The sequence below is a fragment of the Lampris incognitus genome, chromosome 4 (assembly GCF_029633865.1).
Source record: "Lampris incognitus isolate fLamInc1 chromosome 4, fLamInc1.hap2, whole genome shotgun sequence".
Classification (NCBI taxonomy): domain Eukaryota; kingdom Metazoa; phylum Chordata; class Actinopteri; order Lampriformes; family Lampridae; genus Lampris; species Lampris incognitus.
The window spans coordinates 11,347,597-11,364,679 of NC_079214.1; the positions used below are offsets into that span (position 1 = coordinate 11,347,597).

Consider the following 17,083-nt stretch of genomic DNA (forward strand, 5'->3'; position numbering starts at 1 on the left):
TTGGTTCTAATGTTCTCTATACATCCCACAACTTCTGTTGGTTCTAATGCTCTCTATACATCCCACAACTTCTGTTGGTTCTAATGTTCTCTATACATCCCACAACTTCTGTTGGTTCTAATGCTCTCTATACATCCCACAACTTCTGTTGGTTCTAATGTTCTCTATACATCCCACAACTTCTGTTGGTTCTAATACTCGCTATACATCCCACAACTTCTGTTGGTTCTAATATTCTCTATACATCCCACAACTTCTGTTAGATCTAATGTTCTCTATACATCCCACAACTTCTGTTAGATCTAATATTCTCTATACATCCCCCAACTTTTGTTGGATCTAATGTTCTCTATACATCCCACAACTTCTGTTGGTTCTAATACTCTCTATACATCCCACAACTTCTCTTGGATCTAATGCTCTCTATACATCCCACAACTTCTCTTGGTTCTAATGTTCTCTATACATCCCACAACTTCTGTTGGTTCTAATACTCTCTATACATCCCACAACTTCTGTTGGTTCTAATGTTCTCTATACATCCCACAACTTCTGTTGGTTCTAATGCTCTCTATACATCCCACAACTTCTGTTGGTTCTAATGTTCTCTATACATCCCACAACTTCTGTTGGTTCTAATGCTCTCTATACATCCCACAACTTCTGTTGGTTCTAATGTTCTCTATACATCCCACAACTTCTGTTGGTTCTAATACTCGCTATACATCCCACAACTTCTGTTGGTTCTAATATTCTCTATACATCCCACAACTTCTGTTAGATCTAATGTTCTCTATACATCCCACAACTTCTGTTAGATCTAATATTCTCTATACATCCCCCAACTTTTGTTGGATCTAATGTTCTCTATACATCCCACAACTTCTGTTGGTTCTAATACTCTCTATACATCCCACAACTTCTCTTGGATCTAATACTCTCTATACATCCCACAACTTCTGTTGGTTCTAATACTCTATACATCCCACAACTTCTGTTGGTTCTAATACTCTCTATACATCCCACAACTTCTCTTGGTTCTAATGTTCTCTATACATCCCACAACTTCTGTTGGTTCTAATACTCTCTATACATCCCACAACTTCTGTTGGTTCTAATACTCTCTATACATCCCACAACTTCTCTTGGATCTAATGCTCTCTATACATCCCACAACTTCTCTTGGTTCTAATGTTCTCTATACATCCCACAACTTCTGTTGGTTCTAATACTCTCTATACATCCCACAACTTCTGTTGGTTCTAATGTTCTCTATACATCCCACAACTTCTGTTGGTTCTAATGCTCTCTATACATCCCACAACTTCTGTTGGTTCTAATGTTCTCTATACATCCCACAACTTCTGTTGGTTCTAATGCTCTCTATACATCCCACAACTTCTGTTGGTTCTAATGTTCTCTATACATCCCACAACTTCTGTTGGTTCTAATACTCGCTATACATCCCACAACTTCTGTTGGTTCTAATATTCTCTATACATCCCACAACTTCTGTTAGATCTAATGTTCTCTATACATCCCACAACTTCTGTTAGATCTAATATTCTCTATACATCCCCCAACTTTTGTTGGATCTAATGTTCTCTATACATCCCACAACTTCTGTTGGTTCTAATACTCTCTATACATCCCACAACTTCTCTTGGATCTAATGCTCTCTATACATCCCACAACTTCTCTTGGTTCTAATGTTCTCTATACATCCCACAACTTCTGTTGGTTCTAATACTCTCTATACATCCCACAACTTCTGTTGGTTCTAATGTTCTCTATACATCCCACAACTTCTGTTGGTTCTAATGCTCTCTATACATCCCACAACTTCTGTTGGTTCTAATGTTCTCTATACATCCCACAACTTCTGTTGGTTCTAATGCTCTCTATACATCCCACAACTTCTGTTGGTTCTAATGTTCTCTATACATCCCACAACTTCTGTTGGTTCTAATACTCGCTATACATCCCACAACTTCTGTTGGTTCTAATATTCTCTATACATCCCACAACTTCTGTTAGATCTAATGTTCTCTATACATCCCACAACTTCTGTTAGATCTAATATTCTCTATACATCCCCCAACTTTTGTTGGATCTAATGTTCTCTATACATCCCACAACTTCTGTTGGTTCTAATACTCTCTATACATCCCACAACTTCTCTTGGATCTAATACTCTCTATACATCCCACAACTTCTGTTGGTTCTAATACTCTATACATCCCACAACTTCTGTTGGTTCTAATACTCTCTATACATCCCACAACCAGAACCTCCAGCTGACCCCAGCTGCTTTCTGCTGCAGTCATTTCTGCATTCCCCATCCCAACCAGACCAGCACTCTGTCAATCTTTAAATGATACACACACACACACGTATGCACACACACAGCCACATGCATGCACACACATACATACGTGCGCGCTCGCAGACACACACATATGCATGCGTGTGCTCACACACAGACACACACGTGTGCATGCACAGCACACACATGCACACAGACACACACATGCACACGCACGCACGCTCCTACACAGACACACACATATGCACCCCCTGACACACATGCACGCACACAGATACATGTGCATGCACACACATGCACACACACGCTTGCACACACAGACACACACATTCACGTGCACACACACACACAGATAAACACAGACACACACACGCACACCATGGACTTCTTGGTTGGTATTAACAGTCACCCTTGGCGTGGAAGAAAACTGCCCTGCAGGTTTCATTGCTACACACGACGTCTTGGAAGTCAAATAAAAAGGGTATTTCATTTCTGGTGCTGCCGGTGGTGAAGCTCAGCTGTGAAAACCAGAAGAGCTTTCAGTCGACTCCAGCTGGAGGTAAAGTCAACAGGAATTCAGAGAGCTGGTCTCTGAGCTGATGATAGATTAATCACTGCAGCGGGTAATAACTGCCCCAACCCCCCCCCCAACGCTTCTTTTTTCTTTTTCCTGTGTGCGTGTTGGACTACACACTTTGCCTGGTGGAACAACTTCCAGTTGAACAAAGTCATTGAAAGAGAAATGTAGAGTCAAACACACACACACACGGCCAGTTTCTGCACTTGCATAATTGTGTGTTAAGTCAGTGCTTGTGAAACGGAGATGCTAGCAACATGCTGGCTGACGGGTCTCATCAGCGTGCAGTTTTACCGGGAGTCCTGGCTCTGTACCGCTACACTTAACGTGCTGCAGAAGCTGCTCTGCTCAGAACGAACCGGAGTCGACCCGCTGAGCTGTACAGAGAAAGTCTACCGTTTCGCTCCTGGGCCGAGTTTAACCCTACACACAGTCACATAAAGACCTTCCTTTACAACACTATAGTATAATATAAGCTTGCTGTGCAACCGCTAACTTGAACTACCCCTGCTGCTGCTAGAGCGGGGCAATATATTGATGTTAACTTGACATACGGGACTTTATGTTTGGGATTTGGGCCATTGTGTTACGGCGGTATAACGCAAATGTTGTCATTGTCTGGTCTTAAAGGCTGAATTACAGTAAAGGGAGACAATCAGGAGCACATTATTTGTCATTTCATTTCATGTTCTTCCATACGTGAGATGAAATGAAATATCGTTTCCCCCAGCCCACCGCAGCGCAACACAAAGACACAAACACAGATCCGAAAACTACAAGAACACACATACTAACTATCACATCTATCTAAACTAACACATATAGCCAACTACACAACAACAAAAATCACTGTCCAAGGGAGCGAACGCTAGCCAGGATGACTGTCGCAACTGCCGGTCTGCGTGGGCTAGCAGTTAGCTTAGCCTGCCCCGCTTCCACGACCTGTCGGACTGACCTAAGTGCTGAGGGCGACGAGGAGGTATCTCTTGGAGCCCGTCACTATCGCCCCCCTGGAGGCTGTTGAGCCGTCCCGGTCGCTGCTCCACCCCGCCTGGCGATCCGGGGAGGGCTGCAGACTACCACATGCCTCCTCCGATACTTGTGGGGTCGCCGGCCGCTTCTTTTCTCCTGACAGTGAGGAGTTTCGCCAGGGGGACGTAGCGTGTGGGAGGAGCCACCTGAACAGAGGAGGCGCTGGTGCAGTGACCAGGACACATACCCACATCCAGCTTCCCACCCACAGACACGGCCAATTGCGTTCGGAAGGATGCCCAAACAAGCCGGAGGTAACACGGAGATTCGAACGGGCGATCCCTGCGTTGGTAGGCAACGGAACAGACCGCCACGCTACCCGGACGCCCGGAGCTGCCTCTTTTCTATGCCGGCACCTCTTGGTATGGCGGTAGGTTATTTGGCTGTGACTATTCAAAGAAACAACAGTGCTGGTGGTAGGACCAGGGGTGGTCCTTTGACAGTCATGATACTGGGGGGGCGGGGGGGGGGGGACAGAATCAAGACAGGGCGAGGATTTACTGTCATCCAAATGAGAGAAAAAGAAACCCATCGACTCTTCTTCATCTGTATGTCTAACCAAAACATAAAGCTAAACCTGTTTGTTTGTGTAGAAGCTACACCCAGAAACTCAACCCTGTGAAAGCCACCACGCAAGGCGATGCAACAAGGCCCCGGGGCCGTGTTCATTTCCTGGTAAAAAGGGGGGGGAAGGAGGGAATTTGGGCCTGTGTTTCCCCCGCAGCACTGCCAAAGACATCCTAGTGAGTGAACTGAGCAGGACTGGATCAGGTAGCACATAATTTTATTGACATGGCCACGCCGAAGGGCCTCTGCGCGCGTTATGAAACAGCCGACGCCGTAGCGGCACAACAGCAGCACCAGTCTGCGGTCCGGTGTGAGGAAAAGAGGGCGACAGCAGAAGTGGTTTTATGGTTAAGGCTGCACAAATGGTGAAATTCTGAGAGGTCCGGCGTGACAGAAGCAGCTTTGAACTCGATAGATATAAACACGGTGGGGCTCAGCCTGCACTGCGGGGTGGCAACCAAACACGCCGCGATCTGCAGAGAGAGAGAGAGGCTGTTGTATCTGGAACGCTACACCGGCGCCGTTTCTTCCAAACCCATAAAATCCAAATTAAAAAAAGGTGTTCAACAAAGTGTTACCCAGAACTCTGTGTGGGTTAAACCAAGTTGTCTATTATCAAAGATAAGGGGGGGGGGGTCGACGCTGTGTTTTCTGGCGCTCCAAACTCCCAACTGGTGGATCCCGTGTCTTTCCACACGCTCAATAATCCAGGTAAGGAAATCACAGAAAAGCTGAACCAGTTCATCCGGACACAGCGGTCGGTTACTGGGAGACGGTTTCATCACCCACCTCTTCCGTCTCAACGGCCTCCGGTATCCCCGCCCTGAGAAACGACACAGCGGCGTAACGACCCAAAACGAGGACCGGATTCATATGCAAACTGCCGCGACCACGAACTAGAATTACAACGGCCGTGTGGACTAGTCAGACGGGATTAGGGAATCGTTGCAATCGCGGTGTTGTTAAATGGTGACGGATGAGGAGTGCCGTGACTTGTATATCGGGGAAACCAAACAGACGCTGGCCAAGAGGATGACACAACACGGGAGAGCTAACACGTCAGGCCAGGACTCCACAGTCTACAGGCCGGTGGCCACTCCGCCCTATCAAGGATGTGAACATCCTTGATAGGGCGGAGTGGCCACAACACAGGAGAGCTAACACGTCAGGCCAGGACTCCACAGTCTACAGGCCGGTGGCCACTCCGCCCTATGGGAACGCTGGTTTGAACGGGGAGTCAAAGAGGCCACCTATGTGAAGAGGGAACGACCATCCGAGAACCGGGAGCACATCTGTCACCATCTTACAATGTTGTGATTGCAACTATTCCCCAACCCTCTGTGAACAGTACACATGGCCATTGAAACTCTAGCTAGTGGCCCCGCCCATATTTACATATGAAACTGATCCTTGTTTTTGGTGCCGCTGTGCTGTTTATAACGACGGCCACCTTTTTTTGTGTGTGTACGTGCAGTGTGAAGGCACGTCGAGCGGTGAGATTAGCTTCACTGGGCTCAGTTGCTGGATGTCCACCAGGATCACGAGGAAAGGGAAGCACACTTTCTCCGAAGCCAGTAGTTAATACTTTTTACTCTTCCACTTACCATCAACCAATCTCCCCCCCCCCCCCATTTTCTCGTATCCGGCCAATTACCCCACTCCTCTGAGCCGTCCCAGTCGCTGCTCCACCCCCCCGCCGATCCGGGGAGGGCTGCGGACTACCTACCACATGTGGAGTCACCAGCCACTTCTTTTCACCTGACAGTAGGAGTTTTGCCAGGGGGACGTAGCGCGTGGGAAGATCACACTATTCCCCCCCCCTCCCCCGAACAGGCGCCCCGATCAACCAGAGGGGGCGCTAGTGCAGCGACCAGGACACATACCCACATCCGGCTTCCCACCCGTGGGTACGGCCATTTGTGTCTGTAGGGACGCCCGACCGAGCCGGAGGTAACACGGGGATTCGAACCAGGATCCCCCTGTTGGTAGGCGACGGAATAGACCGCCGTGCCACCTGGACGCCCCCTCAACAATGTTTCTCAACCAACGTTTTCACAAGTACAAAATGCTTATTCCTGGCCAGGATGAGGAAGTGTTTAGGGAAGTTTGATATAATCTCATTTCTTCGTTAACAGTGAAATTAGCCCCTTTACAAATACAGAAATGACAACGTTCAGGTTTGTTAGACAAGACAAGGGGAAGTCTGAAGGTGTGTTGTACAACTGGTAAGACATAAGACACTTCATTTGCGGTGAATTAGCTTGGAATCTTGCAAAGCTCTGCCAACACTGTGATCCTTTATGGAAAAAGCATTAGCGGGGAGCCGCTGTTACTGTATCTACCCCGCTCTGCAGCTAATGCTACACGGCCCCGGCCCGGCCCGGCCCGCCAGCCTGCATAAACTAAGAATTTGCAAATGTCTCTTTTCACTTAGCTTGCTACGGCAGAACCCCCCCCCCGCCGCAAGTCTGTGCATTGTAAACTTGATATTTACCCAAATGATGGGCCTCGTGTCATTCTTGCATCTATTTTTAAAGGTACCCTGCTCCCCGCCAATTTGACTTGTCATCAACTTGTCACTCAAAAGATTGCTGGGGGAAAAAATAGACAAGCTTGCACGTTGCAAGGGTGCGAATGGATGGGGTGACATTTTTGCTGCACTACTGATCCCGTAAAAAAAAAAAAAAAACCCAGTGAAAACGTGCATGGATTTATTGCGGATCCCAGGTGTTGGTTTCTAAAGGTTGAATTAACCGAGGCCGGTGGAATGGGTCTCGAACGTACAGCGCCAGGAACACAATACCGCAACCTGACACCGACGGTTATCCATGTAACCTACCATCCAGGTCTATAGTCGAGCAAGTTGTGTGACCTCTAGAAAGGCAGCGAGCAGCAGTTTTTCCACTGTGCTTTGTAAATGATCCTCCGCTGCAGCCCATAAAATACTAATGTGTGTATCTAGGCAAGTACTCAGACGTAACCAGCGCTGGACGAAGTATGCGGACTAGTTTTGTACTCGCAGCACACGTCGCACATCCTACTAACACTACCACAACTACTCCCGCTGTACTTTCACCCATTATCCTCCATGCTTTTAAAGTGAAACAGTTTTTCTTTCATCGGGGGCCACCTCCTCGTGACCCGGTGGACACCACAGTTGCGCGACACGGGCAGCTGAGCCACTACCTGCTCAAAGTCTAAATGTGTGCGAGTACCGTGAGGTTCCAGTTGACGAGGGGCAACTTGGCGTGCAGGTTGAGGCTGAAGACGAGGAGCAGGCCCCCTGTCACGACATAGGCACTGCAGCTGACAAACTCGAAGAAGTAGACCCCTCCACAGGGGGAGCACATCATGATGGTCTCTATGCAGATAAATGCAATGAGGGACAAAACCTGCAGGGGGGGTGGGGGGAGGGAGGGGGAGAGAGAGAGAGAGAGAGAGAGAGAGAGAGATGCATCTCTGAGTGAATGAAAGGAAAGCCAGAATAGAAGCCACTTTATTCGACAACGGATCCCACCCCCCCCCCTTTTCTCCCCAATTGTATTTGGCCAATTACCCCACTCTTCTGAGCCCTCCCGGTCGCTGCTCCACCCCCCTCTGCCGTCCCGGGGAGGGCTGCAGACTGACAGTGAGGAGTTTCACCAGGAGGGATGTAGCACGTGGGAGGATCACGCCATCTCCCCCAGTTGCCCCTCCCCCCCGAATAGGCACCCTGACTGACCGGAGGAGGCGCTAGTGTAGCGACCAGGACACAGACCCACATCCGGCTTCCCACCCGCAGACACGGCCAATTGTGTCCGTAGGGGCGCCCGACCAAGCCGGAGGTAACACGGGGATTCGAACCGCCGATCCCCGTGTTGGTAGGCCAACGGAATAGACCACTATGCCACCCGGACACCCCAGTCTTGTTTTACTGTCAGCCATAAGAGTTAAAAAAAAAAGGTCCATGACACTCACTCGCTCCTGCAGAACGAGTTTTAATCAACCCGATGAACCTGATGAACCTGATGAAGATCATGTTCTTGTAAGTGTGCGTTACAATTACACATTGTTCTACGAGAGAGAGAGCTACGCGGTGTCGCCGACTTTTTCAAGCTAGCCAAAGCAAACACGCCCCCGTCATTTCCTGACATCAGAACACGAGCTTATCAGAAGATTAGTGTTCGGTATAAATAGATAAATATAAAAAGGGCCCTTTCTGCCATTTCATGGCATTTGCATAACGCGTTCCAACGAAATTGCATAGCGGTTTGTAAATGCAGCCTTTGACCTTTTCGGTTCTCCCTCGGCCCGGGGTGAATCGAGAACACTTCCTCTTTCCTCTTAAATGCGGATCTTTGGTTCCCCCGGTGACATGTGTCTACGGCCTGAACACCTTCCTGGCATTGTGGAGGTGGCGCCTTGGCAAAGGGCGCCAGGGAGTAGCTCAGACCAGCGAGTACGTGAGAGCGCACACACGGCGTCACGTGGAGAAATGGAGGCCCGACCCCGAGCTCGAAGGCCAAGGGTGCAGATCGCCCACATGTGGAGTCGCCAGCCGCTTCCTTCCGCCTGACGGTGAGGAGTTCCCCGAGGAGGACGTAGCGCATGGGAGGATCACGCTATTGCCCCCAGTTCCCCCAACCCCACTGAACAGGCACCCTGGCCGACCAGAGGAGGCGCTAGTGTAGCGACCAGGACACATACCTACATCCGGCCAGAGGTAACACGGGGATTCGAACCGCCGATCTCTGTGTTGGTAGGCAACGGTCCGCTACACCATCTGGATGCCCCAAATTGTATTCTAACAATGAATTTGTAATCCGCATTTAACCCATCCTATTGTATAGGAGCAGTGGGCTGCTGCAGCACCCGGGGACCAACCGCAGTTCCTCTTTCCACTGCCTTGCTCAGGGGCGCAGACAGGGGTGTTAACCCTAACATGCATGTCTTTTTAATGGTGGGAGGAAACCGGAGCGCCCGGGGAGAACATGCAAACTCCACACAGAAAGGAGCTGGGACGGCCTGGGGTTCGAACCCGGGACCTTTTTGCTGCGAGACAACAGTGCTGACCACTGGGCCACCGTGCACCATGCGTGACCGCTGACGTTAAACGAGAGAGAATTAGTGGAGCAGCTGGGCAACAGAGTAGTATAAAATAATATCGATAGCATGATATGAGACCAGATGTGATGTGGGATTTTTGGGTTCTGGTAATACGGTGATATAACAGTAATGCTGTCATTCCCCTGGTCTTGATGGCTGCATTACAGTCAAGTTATGTAATCTTCTTTTTACTTTTTTGAGGTTGAACTGATGCCTAAGCACTTCACTGCCAGCAGGGCCGGCCAAGGCTGCATTGCTGTGCATTTGACAAACAGAAGAAGTCGAAGTGAGACGATTTCTGGATCTTATTCAGCTGCCTTAACCGAGTGCAATGGACAGTGACCGTCTCTGCCTGCTTGGCCATCATATCTACGTTACTAATGATAATTTCACAGCATTTCCTTGTGCGTAAAGATCTCACGAAAGCACCAATCATCTCCCGAACACAGTCACATTTATCAATATGGAGTCATTCGGTTAAGATGTGGCGATATTTGATTTTGTCGATATTGCCTGGTCCTAGATTGTACGCTTTAAGTGTCGATCGGTGATTTTAATTTAGAAGACTTTTTATATATTATATTGTCAAACTCTTTCCACAGCCTATCAAGTACGTAGATACGCGTAGAGAAGAAAAAAAACCCTGGCCTCTGTCGCCGCCCTAGCGGCTGAAAACAGACAGAACATTTCCTCTGCGCCTGCTCCCTATCAGCCAATCAGGAGAGTGCTTCACAACCCAGCATTTCCATTGGCCCCTAAATGCTGTCAATCAGCTTGCTTGTTCCCAAGGCTTCTCCCAGGCAGAAGGGAGGGGGCGGAGTCTTTACGCAGTATGGTTAAAACTGTAGCTGCCTCGTATCCTGATACACAATATTGTCGAAATTAATGATCAATCAATCGATCAATAAGGTAGATTCTTTTACCTAAAAGTACCCACAGAATGAGGTCTGAATTACATTACCAAACAGGTAATATGATGAGCCCGAGCCGGATTTGTCAGTGCAGTATTACATCTCTGAAATGTACCAGCAGCGCAGACGCCATACTATGTCTGCAAGATATCAAAATATAAGAGAAATGTGAGGGGCATCCGGGTAGCGTAGCGGTCCATCCCGTTGCCTAGCAACACGGGGACCGCCGGTTTGAATCCTCGCGTTACCTCCGGCTCGGTCGGGCGTCCCTACAGACACAACTAGCCGTGTCTGCGGGTGGGAGGCCGGATGTCGGTATGTGTGCCGGTCGCTGCTCTAGCGCCCCCTCTGGTCTGGATCCTGAAGTAAAGCCTCGACGTAGACGCCCGCGGCCCTCTCGTTTTCACGTCGACGCGAAGCCCGCCAGCGAGGTCCCCTCCCCAAGCTCTGGGTTTTGTTTTGTTCGCGTTCTACTTGTTTGTTAGTCCTGACATGCCGCGGTTTCCCCCGATGACGAAGTGACTTTTCTATGAATAGAAAACAGAGCGGGAGCCCGTCTCGGCCTGAGTCTAGTTCCTGGCTCTCTCCGGAGACGTCGACCTCCTTCCAACATCCATCACCGAAACCACAGTATGGGAAGAATTCTGCTATTTAGGTGTTCCTCTGCCATCCGCCCCCCCACAAAACCACACACAGATTACCAACTGGCTTGGACGCTGGTCCGAGATCCAGAGTCGTAGCAGAACTAAGAAAACGCCACTGTGACACATTAAAAAGAGCTGGTCCAGCTCGGCCCAAACCAGTCTGAACCAGACCCGGTCGGTCCACCGGTCTGTGCACGTCGGCCTCGGGGAATCAAACGTCGATGAGCTGCGGGACACCGGGCCGGAGTGAGGAAAAACCACATAGGGGCGCCGCCATTTCAGGCGAGCCGCAGCGCCCCAAGTGTCCGAAACTGGACGCGGCGGACCGAGATCCCGCAGCAGCGGACCGGTCAGTTGACCTCGGGTGACAGAGCGCGTGAGAGATAAATAACGGGGCGACTTGACGTGAAGGACACATTGGGGCAACGGCTGTGTTGTTTTTCCAGAGTTGGTCTTCTTTTTCTTTTTTTTTCTGTGTTTTTTCTTCCTTCCCCCCTGTGTGAGTGACGTCTGCAAGCTGCCGCGTGCCGGAGTCAAATTCCTCGTGTGCACGCACACTCGGCCAGTAGAGCCGATTCTGATTCCTCTCCGTTGCTTCAGTCGGCCCCTTACTGCAGGGCAACTGTCATGCAGCCCCACCTACGGGACGGACACGTGGATACGAGGCGTGGTAAATGGACTGCATTTATATGGCGTTTTTCTAGTCTACCGACCACTTTTCTAGTCTCTACTGACCACTTTTCTAGTCTCTACTGACCACTTTTCTAGTCTCTACCGACCACTTTTCTAGTCTCTACCGATCACTTTTCTAGTCTACCGACCACTTTTCTAGTCTCCACCGATCGCTTTTCTAGTCTCTACTGACCACTTTTCTAGTCTCTACTGACCGCGTTTCTAGTCTCTACCGACCACTTTTCTAGTCTCTACCGACCGCTTTTCTAGTCTACCGATCACTTTTCTAGTCTCTACCGACCACTTTTCTAGTCTACCGACCACTTTTCTAGTCTCTACTGACCACTTTTCTAGTCTCTACTGACCGCGTTTCTAGTCTCTACCGACCACTTTTCTAGTCTCTACCGACCGCTTTTCTAGTCTACCGATCACTTTTCTAGTCTCTACCGACCACTTTTCTAGTCTACCGACCACTTTTCTAGTCTCTACCGACCACTTTTCTAGTCTCTACCGACCACTTTTCTAGTCTCCACCGATCGCTTTTCTAGTCTCTACCGATCGCTTTTCTAGTCTCTACCGACCGCTTTTCTAGTCTCTGCCGACGGCTTTTCTAGTCTCTACCGACCACTTTTCTAGTCTCTACCGACCACTTTTCTAGTCTACCAACCACTTTTCTAGTCTCTACTGACCGCTTTTCTAGTCTCTACTGACCGCGTTTCTAGTCTCTACCGACCGCTTTTCTAGTCTCCACCGACCGCTTTTCTAGTCTACCGACCACTTTTCTAGTCTACCGACCCCTTTTCTAGTCTCTACTGACTACTTTTCTAGTCTCTACCGACCGCTTTTCTAGTCTCTACCGATCACTTTTCTAGTCTACCTACCACTTTTCTAGTCTCCACCGATCGCTTTTCTAGTCTCTACTGACCACTTTTCTAGTATCTACTGACCGCGTTTCTAGTCTCTACCGACCACTTTTCTAGTCTCTACCGACCGCTTTTCTAGTCTACCGATCACTTTTCTAGTCTCTACCGACCACTTTTCTAGTCTCTACTGACCACTTTTCTAGTCTCCACTGACCACTTTTCTAGTCTCTACCGACCAATTTTACTAGTCTCCACCGATCGCTTTTCTAGTCTCTACCGACCCCTTTTCTAGTCTCTACTGACTACTTTTCTAGTCTCTACCGACCGCTTTTCTAGACTCTACCGACCACTTTTCTAGACTCTACTGACCACTTTTCTAGTCTCTACCGATCACTTTTCTAGTCTCTACCGACCGCTTTTCTAGTCTCCACCGACTGCTTTTCTAGTCTCTACCGACCACTTTTCTAGACTCTACTGACCACTTTTCTAGTCTCTACCGACCACTTTCTAGTCTCTATTGACCACTTTTCTAGTCTACCGACCACTTTTCTAGTCTACCGACCACTTTTCTAGTCTCTACCGACTACTTTTCTAGTCTCTACCGACCGCTTTTCTAGTCTCTACCGACCACTTTTCTAGTCTACCGACCACTTTTCTAGTCTCTACTGACCACTTTTCTAGTCTCCACTGACCACTTTTCTAGTCTCTACCGACCACTTTTCTAGTCTCTACCGACCACTTTTCTAGTCTACCGACCACTTCTCTAGTCTCTACCGACCACTTTTCTAGTCTCTACCGACCACTCAAACTGATTACAGAGTATATGCCTCACACACACATTCACACACTGATGGTGGAGGCTGCCATGCAAGGCGCCAACCTCGCTCATCAGGAGCAGTTAGGAGTTCAGTGTCGTGCTCGAGGACACTTCGGCACGCTCTCTGGAGCAGCCGGGGATCGAACCAGCGACCGTCTGATTACTAGACGACCCGCTCTACAGGACCGTGTGTGCATATACATATGAGATCGCTAAAGGTTTTAATGGTCATCTACTGGCTAAGGCCCCGCCCCCCTCCCTTTTTCTCCCCAATTGTATCCAGCCAATTACCCCACTCTTCCGAGCCGTCCCGGTCGCTGCTCCACCCCCTCTGCCGGTCCGGGGAGGGCTGCAGACTACCACATGCCTCCTCCCATACATGTGGAGTCGCCAGCCGCTTCTTTTCACCTGACAGTGAGGAGTTTCACCAGGGGGATGTAGCGCGTGGGAGGATCACGCTATTCCCCCCCAGTTCCCCCTCCCCCCGAATAGGCGCCCCGACCGACCAGAGGAGGCGCTAGTGTAGCGACTAGGACACATACCCACATCCGGCTTCCCACCCGCAGACACGGCCAATTGTGTCTGTAGGGACGCCCGACCAAGTCGGGGGTAACATGGGGATTCGAGCTGGATTGCCCCTAGGTATGAACGTGTGTGTGTGTCTCGGCCCTGTGATGGCCGGGCGGCCTGTCCAGGGTGTCTCCCCGCCTGCCGCCCAGTGACTGCTGGGATAGTGGGATGGGCTCCAGCATCCCCCGTGATCCCGAGAGCAGGATAAGCGGTTCAGATAATGGATGGATGGATATTGCATAGAGGTAAAAGCTCTTCTTTGAAAGCAGTCAGCTTGCCTTGTGTGTGTGTGTGTGTGTGTGTGTGTGTGTGTGTGTGTGTGTGTGTGTGTGTGTGTGTGTGTGTGTGTGTGTGTGTGTGTGTGTGTGTGTGTGTCTGTGTGTGTCTGTGTGTGTGTGTGTGTCTGTGCGTGTGCATGCAATCCTCTCCTTTACAGATGAGGCAAGAGGGCCAATTATTTCCATGATGTGTGACCAGAATATTCAAATTGCTCTGCTTTCCGTCAGTAGGCCATTAGTTTACTGACGGACAGTGAAAAATGCAGGCGGTGCACCAGAAAACCCGAGACGGATCTGTTTAGACAAAAGAGACTCGTCTATTTAGAGCCCTCGCATCGTTCAAAACCCATTTCCAATCCATTATTTACAAAAGGAATCGCAGCTTCCCTTTCATTTTGCAGACAAAAATAAAACTCAGTCTGCGTCACTGTGACCGAGACCTTCAGAGTCCACTAGTGGGGGCTGAGCGGCTCTGCACACTGTAGAAAGTCTTCAAGCACAGAAGCGTTTCTGATGGTGTCCTTTTGCACAGCCTGGTCCAGTTTATTTGGATCATATCCCAGCTCGAGAATCAACCCCAAACTAGCTGCGGCCTACCGACTGACTATGACGTACCGGCTTCAGCCGATGCAACCGAGCACAAACCTGCCGTCTGTCTCATCATGAGCCACACACCTCCGCTCTTCCTCCTCTTCCTCCACATCGCCCACCTCCACCGTTTCACAACCTACCTATCTGCCTCATCTGCTTTACTGAGCAGCGTTCACCGCTTCTGCTGGGGAAGAGGTGAGCTGTCAGGGAGGACGTGTCCTGCTTCTGGTGGTCTTTGTCTCCTGCTTCGGGTGGTCTTTGTCTCCTGCTTCGGGTGGTCTCTGTCTCCTGTTTCTGGTGGTGTTTGTCTCCTGCTTCTGGTGGTCTTTGTCTCCTGCTTCGGGTGGTCTTTGTCTCCTGCTTCTGGTGGTCGTTGTCTCCTGCTTCTGGCGGTCTTTGTCTCCTGCTTCTGGTGGTCTCTGTCTCCTGCTTCTGGTGGTCTTTGTCTCCTGCTTCTGGTGGTCTTTGTCTCCTGCTTCGGGTGGTCTTTGTCTCCTGCTTCTGGTGGTCTTTGTCTCCTGCTTCTGGTGGTCTTTGTCTCCTGCTTTTGGTGGTCTCTGTCTCCTGTTTCTGGTGGTCTTTGTCTCCTGCTTCTGGTGGTCTTTGACTCCTGCTTCTGGTGGTCTTTGACTCCTGCTTCTGGTGATCTTTGTCTCCTGCTTCTGGTGGTCTTTGTCTCCTGCTTCTGGTGGTCTCTGTCTCCTGCTTCTGGTGGTCTTTGTCTCCTGCTTCTGGTGGTCTTTGTCTCCTGCTTCTGGTGGTCGTTGTCTCCTGCTTCTGGTGGTCTTTGTCTCCTGCTTCTGGTGGTCTTTGTCTCCTGCTTCTGGTGGTCTTTGTCTCCTGCTTCTGGTAGTCTTTGTCTCCTGCTTCTGGTGGTCTTTGTCTCCTGCTTCTGGTGGTCTTTGTCTCCTGCTTCTGGTGGTCTTTGTCTCCTGCTTCTGGCGGTCTTTGTCTCCTGCTTCTGGCGGTCTTTGTCTCCTGCTTCTGGTGGTCTTTGTCTCCTGCTTCTGGCGGTCTTTGTCTCCTGCTTCTGGCGGTCTTTGTCTCGCCCTTAAACTTCATGACCTTCAAAACACATTTCCCATCGACACAATACTCACAGGCGCCTCACACAAATGAGTCCTGAACAACACAGCATATCGAGTATCTGATAACTAGCTAAACACACACACACACACACACACACACACACACACACAGTCTTATACCTCTACCTTTGTGACGACCCCTCATTGACTACACTCATTACGTAACCCTTAACCTTAACCATCATAACCACATGCCTAACCGTAACCCTTACTTTAGCCTAATCCTAATCCTAACCCTAACCCTAAACTAAACCCTTAAAGAAGCGAGAACCGGCCAAAACGTCCTCACGCCGATGGTTAAAACTCAAATCGGTCCTCACAAAGATAGAAGTACAAGAACACACACACAGTCTTATAGCTCTACCTTTGTGAGGACCCCTCGTAGACTACATTCATTACCTAGCCCTCAGCTCTAACCTTAACCATCAGAACTATATGCCTAACCTTAACCCTTACCTCAACTTTAACCTAACCCTAAACTTAACCGTAAACCCGAGTCCTAACCCTTAAAGGAGTGAGGACCGGCCAAAATGTCCTCACTCTGATGGTTAAAACACAAACTGGTCCTCACAAAGATAGAAGTACGAGAACACACACACACACACACACACACACACACACACACACACACACACACACACACACACACACACACACACACACACACACACACACACACACACACACACACACACACACACACACACACACACACACACACACACACACACACAGGAAGGGCTACTCCCTATCGTTCTAGTTCCATTTTGTGCAGCTGTTAAACCCTCTTAAGAGAATGAAGCCGGATTGACCAGGCAATAAAACTAATAGACCCTCCCCAGGGTGAAGCAGGGGCTGTTTGGAGCCGGAGGGGGTGACGTCATGCATCTTGATAAGAGCAGGCTTTCCCTCTGGCCGCCGCGTAGCAGGTGTGAGACCGCACAGGGGGAAGAGGGGCCACCAAACGCCACGCCGGTTAATCGCGTTCGCAAAGATGTCGTGCCAATCTCCACCCACCCAGAACCTGCACATCGAGTGTGCATATGCCATGCAAACATGACG

The 17,083-nt window shown here is 49.6% G+C and overlaps 1 protein-coding gene across 1 annotated transcript in view; it reads right to left on the bottom strand.

Annotated features, from left to right (window-relative positions):
* cmtm4 (CKLF-like MARVEL transmembrane domain containing 4) overlaps positions 1 to 17,083 on the bottom strand; it is a 32,137-nt gene that overhangs the window by 9,836 nt on the left and 5,218 nt on the right. Inside the window, exon 2 of the mRNA XM_056278620.1 lies at positions 7,718 to 7,894. Coding sequence (XP_056134595.1) covers positions 7,718 to 7,894 — 177 coding nt within the window. The remainder of the gene's footprint in view (positions 1 to 7,717; positions 7,895 to 17,083) is intronic.